This window comes from Bufo gargarizans, unplaced genomic scaffold, assembly GCF_014858855.1.
Source record: "Bufo gargarizans isolate SCDJY-AF-19 unplaced genomic scaffold, ASM1485885v1 original_scaffold_926_pilon, whole genome shotgun sequence".
In the NCBI taxonomy this organism is placed as follows: domain Eukaryota; kingdom Metazoa; phylum Chordata; class Amphibia; order Anura; family Bufonidae; genus Bufo; species Bufo gargarizans.
This window is the reverse complement of record NW_025334759.1, coordinates 76,617-90,527: the sequence shown is the minus strand read 5'-3', so window position 1 is coordinate 90,527 and position 13,911 is coordinate 76,617. Positions and strand designations below refer to the sequence as shown.

General features: G+C 46.0%; 1 protein-coding gene across 3 annotated transcripts in view; it reads left to right on the top strand.

The window, feature by feature from the left end:
- LOC122924239 (pulmonary surfactant-associated protein D-like) overlaps positions 1–13,911 on the top strand; it is a 42,875-nt gene that overhangs the window by 18,329 nt on the left and 10,635 nt on the right. For 2 of the 3 annotated variants that reach the window (XM_044275167.1, XM_044275168.1), the window contains exon 9: positions 12,366–12,446. The exons of the other annotated variant lie outside the window; for it this stretch is intronic. In XM_044275167.1, the coding sequence (XP_044131102.1) occupies positions 12,366–12,446 (81 nt within the window). The remainder of the gene's footprint in view (positions 1–12,365; positions 12,447–13,911) is intronic. 3 annotated transcript variants of the gene reach the window in all.

Below are 13,911 nucleotides of genomic sequence, written 5' to 3'. Positions count from 1 at the left end.
CTACTTGCCCCAAGAGGCCATCACAGCCATGCCTACTATTGGCATGGCTGTGATTGGCCAGAGCACCATGTGACCCAGCCTCTATTTAAGCTGGAGTCACATAGCGCCGCCCGTCACTCTGCTCTGATTAGCGTAGGGAGAGGTTGCGGCTGCGACAGTAGGGCGAGATTAGGCAGATTAACTCCTCCAAAGGACTTGATTAACTGATCGATCTGCAGCTGTGGATCATTGAGCTGCTGATCCTCAATTGCTCACTGTTTTTAGGCTGCACAGACCGTTTGTCAGTCTCATTTTTCTGGGGTGATCGGCGGCCATTTTGTGTCTTGTGGTGCGCCAGCACAAGCTGCGACCAAGTGCATTTAACCCTCAATGGTGTGGTTGTTTTTTGGCTAAAGCCTACATCAGGGTGAAGCTGTCACACCAAGTGCATTTAACCAGCAATAGTCTGTTCATTTTTTGGCCATATACAAAATCAGGGGCAAGCTGCGCCTGTCACCAAGTGCATTTAACCCTCAATGGTGTGGTTGTTTTTTGGCTAAAGCCTACATCAGGGTGAAGCTGTGACACCAAGTGCATTTAACCAGCAATAGTCTGTTCATTTTTTGGCCATATACAAAATCAGGGGCAAGCTGCGCCTGTCACCAAGTGCATTTAACCCTCAATGGTGTGGTTGTTTTTTGGCTAAAGCCTACATCAGGGTGAAGCTGTCACACCAAGTGCATTTAACCAGCAATAGTCTGTTCATTTTTTGGCCATATACAAAATCAGGGGCAAGCTGCGCCTGTCACCAAGTGCATTTAACCCTCAATGGTGTGGTTGTTTTTTGGCTAAAGCCTACATCAGGGTGAAGCTGTCACACCAAGTGCATTTAACCAGCAATAGTCTGTTTATTTTTTGGCCATATCCCAGTCTAATTCTGTCACTAAATCCATACCGGTCACCCAGCGCCTAAATACTAGGCCTCAAATTTATATCCAGCTAAATCTGTCCCTAGTGCTGTAGCTGGGCGAGTTATTTAGTGTCCGTTCAAGCACATTTCTTGTTCTGGGTTGAAATACAATTCCCAATTTAGCAATTTCATAATTTAGTGGTTCCTGCTATATCAGAGCTATTTGAAATCTATCCCAAAAAGGGTATATAATATTGAAGGTGCACATTGGGTCATTCAGAATAACTTCACACACACCCGCTACTGTGTATTTCCAAGTCTAATTCTGTCACTAAACCCATACCTGTCACCCAGCGCCTAAATACTAGGCCTCAAATTTAAATCCCTCTAAATCTCTCGTTACCGCTGTACTGTTGTTGCTGGGCAAGATATTTAGTGTCCGTCAAAGCACATTTTTTGTTCTGGGTTGAAGTACAATTCCCAATTTAGCAATTTCATAATTTAGTGGTTCCTGCTATATCAGAGCTATTTGGAATCTATCCCTAAAAGGGTATATAATATTGAAGGTGCACATTGGGTCATTCAGAATAACTTCACACACACCCGCTACTGTGTATTTCCAAGTCTAATTCTGTCACTAAATCCATACCTGTCACCCAGCGCCTAAATACTAGGCCTCAAATTTAAATCCCTCTAAATCTCTCGTTACCGCTGTACTGTTGTTGCTGGGCAAGATATTTAGTGTCCGTCAAAGCACATTTTTTGTTCTGGGTTGAAGTACAATTCCCAATTTAGCAATTTCATAATTTAGTGGTTCCTGCTATATCAGAGCTATTTGGAATCTATCCCTAAAAGGGTATATAATATTGAAGGTGCACATTGGGTCATTCAGAATAACTTCACACACACCCGCTACTGTGTATTTCCAAGTCTAATTCTGTCACTAAACCCATACCTGTCACCCAGCGCCTAAATACTAGGCCTCAAATTTAAATCCCTCTAAATCTCTCGTTACCGCTGTACTGTTGTTGCTGGGCAAGATATTTAGTGTCCGTCAAAGCACATTTTTTGTTCTGGGTTGAAGTACAATTCCCAATTTAGCAATTTCATAATTTAGTGGTTTCTGCTATATCAGAGCTATTTGAAATCTATCCCTAAAAGGGTATATAATATTGAAGGTGCACATAGGGTCATTCAGAATAACTTCACACACACGCTTCTGTGCATTTCCAAGTCTAATTCTGTCACTAAATCCATACCGGTGACCCAGCGCCTAAATACTAGGCCTCAAATTTAAATCCCTCTAAATCTCTCGTTACCCACCGCTGTACTGTTGTTGCTGGGCAAGATATTTAGTGTCCGTCAAAGCACATTTTTTGTTCTGGGTTGAAGTACAATTCCCAATTTAGCAATTTCATAATTTAGTGGTTTCTGCTATATCAGAGCTATTTGAAATCTATCCCTAAAAGGGTATATAATATTGAAGGTGCACATAGGGTCATTCAGAATAACTTCACACACACGCTTCTGTGCATTTCCAAGTCTAATTCTGTCACTAAATCCATACCGGTGACCCAGCGCCTAAATACTAGGCCTCAAATTTAAATCCCTCTAAATCTCTCGTTACCCACCGCTGTACTGTTGTTGCTGGGCAAGATATTTAGTGTCCGTCAAAGCACATTTTTTGTTCTGGGTTGAAGTACAATTCCCAATTTAGCAATTTCATAATTTAGTGGTTTCTGCTATATCAGAGCTATTTGAAATCTATCCCTAAAAGGGTATATAATATTGAAGGTGCACATAGGGTCATTCAGAATAACTTCACACACACGCTTCTGTGCATTTCCAAGTCTAATTCTGTCACTAAATCCATACCGGTGACCCAGCGCCTAAATACTAGGCCTCAAATTTAAATCCCTCTAAATCTCTCGTTACCCACCGCTGTACTGTTGTTGCTGGGCAAGATATTTAGTGTCCGTCAAAGCACATTTTTTGTTCTGGGTTGAAGTACAATTCCCAATTTAGCAATTTCATAATTTAGTGGTTTCTGCTATATCAGAGCTATTTGAAATCTATCCCTAAAAGGGTATATAATATTGAAGGTGCACATAGGGTCATTCAGAATAACTTCACACACACGCTTCTGTGCATTTCCAAGTCTAATTCTGTCACTAAATCCATACCGGTGACCCAGCGCCTAAATACTAGGCCTCAAATTTAAATCCCTCTAAATCTCTCGTTACCCACCGCTGTACTGTTGTTGCTGGGCAAGATATTTAGTGTCCGTCAAAGCACATTTTTTGTTCTGGGTTGAAGTACAATTCCCAATTTAGCAATTTCATAATTTAGTGGTTTCTGCTATATCAGAGCTATTTGAAATCTATCCCTAAAAGGGTATATAATATTGAAGGTGCACATAGGGTCATTCAGAATAACTTCACACACACGCTTCTGTGCATTTCCAAGTCTAATTCTGTCACTAAATCCATACCGGTGACCCAGCGCCTAAATACTAGGCCTCAAATTTAAATCCCTCTAAATCTCTCGTTACCCACCGCTGTACTGTTGTTGCTGGGCAAGATATTTAGTGTCCGTCAAAGCACATTTTTTGTTCTGGGTTGAAGTACAATTCCCAATTTAGCAATTTCATAATTTAGTGGTTTCTGCTATATCAGAGCTATTTGAAATCTATCCCTAAAAGGGTATATAATATTGAAGGTGCACATAGGGTCATTCAGAATAACTTCACACACACGCTTCTGTGCATTTCCAAGTCTAATTCTGTCACTAAATCCATACCGGTGACCCAGCGCCTAAATACTAGGCCTCAAATTTAAATCCCTCTAAATCTCTCGTTACCCACCGCTGTACTGTTGTTGCTGGGCAAGATATTTAGTGTCCGTCAAAGCACATTTTTGTTCTGGGTTGAAGTACAATTCCCAATTTAGCAATTTCATAATTTAGTGGTTTCTGCTATATCAGAGCTATTTGAAATCTATCCCTAAAAGGGTATATAATATTGAAGGTGCACATAGGGTCATTCAGAATAACTTCACACACACGCTTCTGTGCATTTCCAAGTCTAATTCTGTCACTAAATCCATACCGGTGACCCAGCGCCTAAATACTAGGCCTCAAATTTAAATCCCTCTAAATCTCTCGTTACCCACCGCTGTACTGTTGTTGCTGGGCAAGATATTTAGTGTCCGTCAAAGCACATTTTTTGTTCTGGGTTGAAGTACAATTCCCAATTTAGCAATTTCATAATTTAGTGGTTTCTGCTATATCAGAGCTATTTGAAATCTATCCCTAAAAGGGTATATAATATTGAAGGTGCACATAGGGTCATTCAGAATAACTTCACACACACGCTTCTGTGCATTTCCAAGTCTAATTCTGTCACTAAATCCATACCGGTGACCCAGCGCCTAAATACTAGGCCTCAAATTTAAATCCCTCTAAATCTCTCGTTACCCACCGCTGTACTGTTGTTGCTGGGCAAGATATTTAGTGTCCGTCAAAGCACATTTTTTGTTCTGGGTTGAAGTACAATTCCCAATTTAGCAATTTCATAATTTAGTGGTTTCTGCTATATCAGAGCTATTTGAAATCTATCCCTAAAAGGGTATATAATATTGAAGGTGCACATAGGGTCATTCAGAATAACTTCACACACACGCTTCTGTGCATTTCCAAGTCTAATTCTGTCACTAAATCCATACCGGTGACCCAGCGCCTAAATACTAGGCCTCAAATTTAAATCCCTCTAAATCTCTCGTTACCCACCGCTGTACTGTTGTTGCTGGGCAAGATATTTAGTGTCCGTCAAAGCACATTTTTTGTTCTGGGTTGAAGTACAATTCCCAATTTAGCAATTTCATAATTTAGTGGTTTCTGCTATATCAGAGCTATTTGAAATCTATCCCTAAAAGGGTATATAATATTGAAGGTGCACATAGGGTCATTCAGAATAACTTCACACACACGCTTCTGTGCATTTCCAAGTCTAATTCTGTCACTAAATCCATACCGGTGACCCAGCGCCTAAATACTAGGCCTCAAATTTAAATCCCTCTAAATCTCTCGTTACCCACCGCTGTACTGTTGTTGCTGGGCAAGATATTTAGTGTCCGTCAAAGCACATTTTTTGTTCTGGGTTGAAGTACAATTCCCAATTTAGCAATTTCATAATTTAGTGGTTTCTGCTATATCAGAGCTATTTGAAATCTATCCCTAAAAGGGTATATAATATTGAAGGTGCACATAGGGTCATTCAGAATAACTTCACACACACGCTTCTGTGCATTTCCAAGTCTAATTCTGTCACTAAATCCATACCGGTGACCCAGCGCCTAAATACTAGGCCTCAAATTTAAATCCCTCTAAATCTCTCGTTACCCACCGCTGTACTGTTGTTGCTGGGCAAGATATTTAGTGTCCGTCAAAGCACATTTTTTGTTCTGGGTTGAAGTACAATTCCCAATTTAGCAATTTCATAATTTAGTGGTTTCTGCTATATCAGAGCTATTTGAAATCTATCCCTAAAAGGGTATATAATATTGAAGGTGCACATAGGGTCATTCAGAATAACTTCACACACACGCTTCTGTGCATTTCCAAGTCTAATTCTGTCACTAAATCCATACCGGTGACCCAGCGCCTAAATACTAGGCCTCAAATTTATATCCCGCTAAATCTCTCGTTACCGCTGTACTGTTGTTGCTGGGCAAGATATTTAGTGTCCGTCAAAGCACATTTTTTGTTCTGGGTTGAAGTACAATTCCCAATTTAGCAATTTCATAATTTAGTGGTTCCTGCTATATCAGAGCTATTTGAAATCTATCCCAAAAAGGGTATATAATATTGAAGGTGCACATTGGGTCATTCAGAATAACTTCACACACACCCGCTACTGTGTATTTCCAAGTCTAATTCTGTCACTAAACCCATACCTGTCACCCAGCGCCTAAATACTAGGCCTCAAATTTAAATCCCTCTAAATCTCTCGTTACCGCTGTCCTGTTGTAGCTGGGAAAGTTATTTAGTGCCCGTCAAAGCACATTTTTTGTTCTGGGTTGAAGTACAATTCCCAATTTAGCAATTTCATAATTTAGTGGTTCCTGCTATATCAGAGCTATTTGAAATCTATCCTAAAAAGGGTATATAATATTCAAGGTGCACATTGGGTCATTCAGAATAACTTCACACACACGCTTCTGTGCATTTCCAAGTCTAATTCTGTCACTAAATCCATACCGGTCACCCAGCGCCTAAATACTAGGCCTCAAATTTATATCCCGCTGAATTTGAATACAATACATTGGGCCAAATAATATATTTGTTGTTGTGGTGAACCATAACAATGAGAAAAACATCTAGTAAGGGACGCGGACGTGGACATGGTCGTGGTGGTGTTAGTGGACCCTCTGGTGCTGGGAGAGGACGTGGCCGTTCTGCCACATCCACACGTCCTAGTGTACCAACTACCTCAGGTCCCAGTAGCCGCCAGAATTTACAGCGATATATGGTGGGGCCCAATGCCGTTCTAAGGATGGTAAGGCCTGAGCAGGTACAGGCATTAGTCAATTGGGTGGCCGACAGTGGATCCAGCACGTTCACATTATCTCCCACCCAGTCTTCTGCAGAAAGCGCACAGATGGCGCCTGAAAACCAACCCCATCAGTCTGTCACATCACCCCCATGCATACCAGGGAAACTGTCTCAGCCTCAAGTTATGCAGCAGTCTCTTATGCTGTTTGAAGACTCCGCTGGCAGGGTTTCCCAAGGGCATCCACCTAGCCCTTCCCCAGCGGTGAAAGACATAGAATGCACTGACGCACAACCACTTATGTTTCCTGATGATGAGGACATGGGAATACCACCTCAGCATGTCTCTGATGATGACGAAACACAGGTGCCAACTGCTGCGTCTTTCTGCAGTGTGCAGACTGAACAGGAGGTCAGGGATCAAGACTGGGTGGAAGACGATGCAGGGGACGATGAGGTCCTAGACCCCACATGGAATGAAGGTCGTGCCACTGACTTTCACAGTTCGGAGGAAGAGGCAGTGGTGAGACCGAGCCAACAGCGTAGCAAAAGAGGGAGCAGTGGGCAAAAGCAGAACACCCGCCGCCAAGAGACTCCGCCTGCTACTGACCGCCGCCATCTGGGACCGAGCACCCCAAAGGCAGCTTCAAGGAGTTCCCTGGCATGGCACTTCTTCAAACAATGTGCTGACGACAAGACCCGAGTGGTTTGCACGCTGTGCCATCAGAGCCTGAAGCGAGGCATTAACGTTCTGAACCTGAGCACAACCTGCATGACCAGGCACCTGCATGCAAAGCATGAACTGCAGTGGAGTAAACACCTTAAAACCAAGGAAGTCACTCAGGCTCCCCCTGCTACCTCTTCTGCTGCTGCCGCCTCGGCCTATTCTGCTGCTGCCGCCTCGGCCTCTTCCTCCGCCTCTGGAGGAACGTTGGCACCTGCCGCCCAGCAAACAGGGGATGTACCACCAACACCACCACCACCACCTCCGTCACCAAGCGTCTCAACCATGTCACACGCCAGCGTTCAGCTCTCCATCTCACAAACATTTGATAGAAAGCGTAAATTCCCACCTAGCCACCCTCGATCCCTGGCCCTGAATGCCAGCATTTCTAAACTACTGGCCTATGAAATGCTGTCATTTAGGCTGGTGGACACAGACAGCTTCAAACAGCTCATGTCGCTTGCTGTCCCACAGTATGTTGTTCCCAGCCGGCACTACTTCTCCAAGAGAGCCGTGCCTTCCCTGCACAACCAAGTATCCGATAAAATCAAGTGTGCACTGCGCAACGCCATCTGTAGCAAGGTCCACCTAACCACAGATACGTGGACCAGTAAGCACGGCCAGGGACGCTATATCTCCCTAACTGCACACTGGGTAAATGTAGTGGCAGCTGGGCCCCAGGCGGAGAGCTGTTTGGCGCACGTCCTGCCGCCGCCAAGGATCGCAGGGCAACATTCTTTGCCTCCTGTTGCCACCTCCTCCTTCTCGGCTTCCTCCTCCTCTTCTTCCACCTGCTCATCCAGTCAGCCACACACCTTCACCACCAACTTCAGCACAGCCCGGGGTAAACGTCAGCAGGCCATTCTGAAACTCATATGTTTGGGGGACAGGCCCCACACCGCACAGGAGTTGTGGCGGGGTATTGAACAACAGACCGACGAGTGGTTGCTGCCGGTGAGCCTCAAGCCCGGCCTGGTGGTGTGTGATAATGGGCGAAATCTCGTTGCAGCTCTGGGACTAGCCAATTTGACGCACATCCCTTGCTTGGCGCATGTGCTGAATTTGGTGGTGCAGAAGTTCATTCACAACTACCCCGACATGTCAGAGCTGCTGCATAAAGTGCGGGCCGTCTGTTCGCGCTTCCGGCGTTCACATCCTGCCGCTGCTCGCCTGTCTGCGCTACAGCGTAACTTCGGCCTTCCCGCTCACCGCCTCATATGCGACGTGCCCACCAGGTGGAACTCCACCTTGCACATGCTGGACAGACTGTGCGAGCAGCAGCAGGCCATAGTGGAGTTTCAGCTGCAGCACGCACGGGTCAGTCGCACTACAGAACAGCACCACTTCACCACCAATGACTGGGCCTCCATGCGAGACCTGTGTGCCCTGTTGCGCTGTTTCGAGTACTCCACCAACATGGCCAGTGGCGATGACACCGTTATCAGCGTTACAATACCACTTCTATGTCTCCTTGAGAAAACACTTAGGGCGATGATGGAACAGGAGGTGGCCCAGGAGGAGGAGGAGGAGGATGAGGAAGAGGGGTCATTTTTAGCACTTTCAGGCCAGTCTCTTCGAAGTGACTCAGAGGGAGGTTTTTTGCAACAGCAGAGGCCAGGTACAAATGTGGCCAGCCAGGGCCCACTACTGGAGGACGAGGAGGACGAGGATGAGGAGGAGGTGGAGGAGGATGAGGATGAAGCATGGTCACAGCGGGGTGGCACCCAACGCAGCTCGGGTCCATCACTGGTGCGTGGCTGGGGGGAAAGGCAGGACGATGACGATACGCCTCCCACAGAGGACAGCTTGTCCTTACCCCTGGGCAGCCTGGCACACATGAGCGACTACATGCTGCAGTGCCTGCGCAACGACAGCAGAGTTGCCCACATTTTAACCTGTGCGGACTACTGGGTTGCCACCCTGCTGGATCCACGCTACAAAGACAATGTGCCCACCTTACTTCCTGCACTGGAGCGTGATAGGAAGATGCGCGAGTACAAGCGCACGTTGGTAGACGCGCTACTGAGAGCATTCCCAAATGTCACAGGGGAACAAGTGGAAGCCCAAGGCCAAGGCAGAGGAGGAGCAAGAGGTCGCCAAGGCAGCTGTGTCACGGCCAGCTCCTCTGAGGGCAGGGTTAGCATGGCAGAGATGTGGAAAACTTTTGTCAACACGCCACAGCTAACTGCACCACCACCTGATACGCAACGTGTTAGCAGGAGGCAACATTTCACTAACATGGTGGAACAGTACGTGTGCACACCCCTCCACGTACTGACTGATGGTTCGGCCCCATTCAACTTCTGGGTCTCTAAATTGTCCACGTGGCCAGAGCTAGCCTTTTATGCCTTGGAGGTGCTGGCCTGCCCGGCAGCCAGCGTTTTGTCTGAACGTGTATTCAGCACGGCAGGGGGCGTCATTACAGACAAACGCAGCCGCCTGTCTACAGCCAATGTGGACAAGCTGACGTTCATAAAAATGAACCAGGCATGGATCCCACAGGACCTGTCCGTCCCTTGTCCAGATTAGACATTAACTACCTCCCCATAACCATATATTATTGGACTCCAGGGCACTTCCTCATTCAATCCTATTTTTATTTTCATTTTACCATTATATTGCGATGCTACCCAAAGTTGAATGAACCTCTCCTCTGCCTGTGTGCTAGGCCTAAATATATGCCAATGGACTGTTGCAGTGGTGGCTGACATGAAGCCTGATTCTCTGCTATGACATGCAGACTAATTCTCTGCTGACATGAAGCCAGATTGTCTGTTACGGGACCTCTCTCCTCTGCCTGGGTGCTGGGCCTAAATTTATGACAATGGACTGTTGCAGTGGTGGCTGACGTGAAGCCTGATTCTCTGCTATGACATGCAGACTGATTCTCTGCTGACATGAAGCCAGATCCTCTGTTACGGGACCTCTCTCCTCTGCCTGGGTGCTGGGCCTAAATTTATGACAATGGACTGTTGCAGTGGTGGCTGACGTGAAGCCTGATTCTCTGCTATGACATGCAGACTGATTCTCTGCTGACATGAAGCCAGATCCTCTTTTACGGGACCTCTCTCCTCTGCCTGGGTGCTGGGCCTAAATTTATGACAATGGACTGTTGCAGTGGTGGCTGACGTGAAGCCTGATTCTCTGCTATGACATGCAGACTGATTCTCTGCTGTCATGAAGCCAGATTGTCTGTTACGGGACCTTTCTCCTCTACCTGGGTTCTGGGCCTAAATTTATGAAAATTGACTCTTACAGTGGTGGGTGACGTGAAGCCTGATTCTCTGCTATGATATGAAGACTGATTCTCTGCTGACATGAAGCCAGATTGTCTGTTACGGGACCTTTCTCCTCTGCCTGGGTTCTGGGCCTAAATTTATGAAAATTGACTCTTACAGTGGTGGGTGACGTGAAGCCTGATTCTCTGCTATGATATGAAGACTGATTCTCTGCTGACATGAAGCCAGATTGTCTGTTACGGGACCTTTCTCCTCTGCCTGGGTTCTGGGCCTAAATTTATGAAAATTGACTCTTACAGTGGTGGGTGACGTGAAGCCTGATTCTCTGCTATGATATGAAGACTGATTCTCTGCTGACATGAAGCCAGATTGTCTGTTACGGGACCTTTCTCCTCTGCCTGGGTTCTGGGCCTAAATTTATGAAAATTGACTCTTACAGTGGTGGGTGACGTGAAGCCTGATTCTCTGCTATGATATGAAGACTGATTCTCTGCTGACATGAAGCCAGATTGTCTGTTACGGGACCTTTCTCCTCTGCCTGGGTTCTGGGCCTAAATTTATGAAAATTGACTCTTACAGTGGTGGGTGACGTGAAGCCTGATTCTCTACTATGATATGAAGACTGATTCTCTGCTGACATGAAGCCAGATTGTCTGTTACGGGACCTTTCTCCTCTGCCTGGGTTCTGGGCCTAAATTTATGAAAATTGACTCTTACAGTGGTGGGTGACGTGAAGCCTGATTCTCTGCTATGATATGAAGACTGATTCTCTGCTGACATGAAGCCAGATTGTCTGTTACGGGACCTTTCTCCTCTGCCTGGGTTCTGGGCCTAAATTTATGAAAATTGACTCTTACAGTGGTGGGTGACGTGAAGCCTGATTCTCTGCTATGATATGAAGACTGATTCTCTGCTGACATGAAGCCAGATTGTCTGTTACGGGACCTTTCTCCTCTGCCTGGGTTCTGGGCCTAAATTTATGAAAATTGACTCTTACAGTGGTGGGTGACGTGAAGCCTGATTCTCTGCTATGATATGAAGACTGATTCTCTGCTGACATGAAGCCAGATTGTCTGTTACGGGACCTTTCTCCTCTGCCTGGGTTCTGGGCCTAAATTTATGAAAATTGACTCTTACAGTGGTGGGTGACGTGAAGCCTGATTCTCTGCTATGATATGAAGACTGATTCTCTGCTGACATGAAGCCAGATTCTCTGTTACGGGACCTCTCTCCTCTGCCTGGGTGCTGGGCCTAAATTTATGACAATGGACTGTTGCAGTGGTGGCTGACGTGAAGCCTGATTCTCTGCTATGACATGCAGACTGATTCTCTGCTGACATGAAGCCAGATTCTCTGTTACGGGACCTCTCTCCTCTGCCTGTGTGTGTGCTGGGCCTAAATATATGCCAATGGACTGTTGCAGTGGTGGCTGACGTGAAGCCTCATTCTCTGCTATGACATGCAGACTAATTCTCTGCTGACATGAAGACAGATTCTCTGTTACGGGACCTCTCTCCTCTGCCTGGGTGCCGGGGCCTAAATATCTGAGAATGGACTGTTCCAGTGGTGGGTGACGGGAAGCCAGATTCTCTGCTATGGAACCTCTCTCCAATTGATTTTGGTTAATTTTTATTTATTTAATTTTTATTTTAATTCATTTCCCTATCCACATTTGTTTGCAGGGGATTTACCTACATGTTGCTGCCTTTTGCAGCCCTCTAGCTCTTTCCTGGGCTGTTTTACAGCCTTTTTAGTGCCGAAAAGTTCGGGTCCCCATTGACTTCAATGGGGTTCGGGTTCGGGACGAAGTTCGGATCGGGTTCGGATCCCGAACCCGAACATTTCCGGGATGTTCGGCCGAACTTCTCGAACCCGAACATCCAGGTGTTCGCTCAACTCTAGTCTATACTTAAATTTTTAAAACTATTTGATGTTCATTTACTGTGTTTTTTTTTTTTCATTTTAGATGCTACGCTTTCAACAAAAATTGTAAACCTAGAAAACAAAGTAGCCATTCTAGAAAAAAGTCTTCTTTCTCTCAAAAAAGGTAAATATTTTTCCCTGGCTTGATCATAAAAAATGGTTAATAACGTTAGTACATACGGTATTGTACAAACATTTTAGTCAGATTGTTCCAAGCATCATGGAGAATTAACCACAGATCATATGTGGATGTCAGCTGGCTCAAATCCTTTTGTTTCTTCATGAAATCCCAGACACAAGTGAGGGAGAGGGAGGGAGTTAAACAACTGTACTAATGAATAGGGTTGAGCGAACCCGAACTGTACGGTTCGTACCGAACTTTAGGATTTTTTGACCCCGAACATTTCATTAAAAGTGTTCAGTTCGGCAATTAGTTAAGTGTTCGGCAAATTAATGGCGCTTTTTTAAAGGCTGTAGGGCAGCCAATCAACAAGCGTTTAACTCGTGTGCCCTTAGAAGTCATCACAGCCATGACCTCAAGAAAATTTTTATATTTATGAAACTGGCACAGCCTTACTGTCAGTGAACCTAATTATTGACTATTGTCGGTTACACTATCAGCTGACATAAACCATCTGTTAGTTTGGTGGGTGAACGCAAAGATTGAAGAGAGTGTCAAATAAGAGACGTGGCCCTGGTCGTGGTGCTGCTGGTGTTGGTGGAGCTCCTGTTGCAGGGAGACGACGTGGTCAATCTGTGCCAGCTACACGCACAAGTGAAACACCTTCCTCAGGTGCGAGTAGGCGACAGAACCTTCAGCGGTATTTGGTAGGGACGAATGCGGCTCTACGAATGGTGAGGCCAGAAGAAGTACAGGCGATAGTACATTGGGTGGCTAACAGTGCCTCCAGTTCCTTTACATTGTCTCCCACCCAGTCACCTGCTGAAAGACCAGAGTTGACACCTGCAGCCAATGGCCATCAGTCTTTCACCTCACCCCCTTGCAAATTAGCCAAGCAGTCTGAGCCCCAAGTCATGCAGCAGTCTCTTCTGCTTTTTGATAACTCTGCTAGCAGGGTTTCCCAGGGCCATCCACATAGTCCTGACCCAGAAGTGGAAGAGATTGAGTGCAACCATTTATGTTTCAAAATGAGTACATGGAAGGACCACTGCAGCATGTCTCGGATGATGATGAAACACAGGTGTCAAGTGCTGTGGCTTTCTGCAGTGTGCAGACCAACAAGGAGGGCAGGGGTGAAGACTGGGTGGAAGATGATGTGGAGAATGATGAGGTCCTCGATCCCACATGGAATCAAGGTCATGCGAGTGACCTGTCTAGTTCGTAGGAAGAGGCGGTGGTCGCACAGAGACACCAGCACAGCAGAAGAGGGAGCAGGGTGCAGTGGAGCGGCCGTCCCCTAGACAGTACGCCTGCTACTGCCAACCGCACCAAGGGACCGAGCACACCAAAGCCAGCTCCAAGGAGTTCCCTAGCCTGGCAGTTCTTCGGACAATGTGCTGACGACAAGACACAAGTGGTTTGCGCGCTGTGCAATCAGAGCCTGAAGCGAGGCAAAAACGTTCTCAAC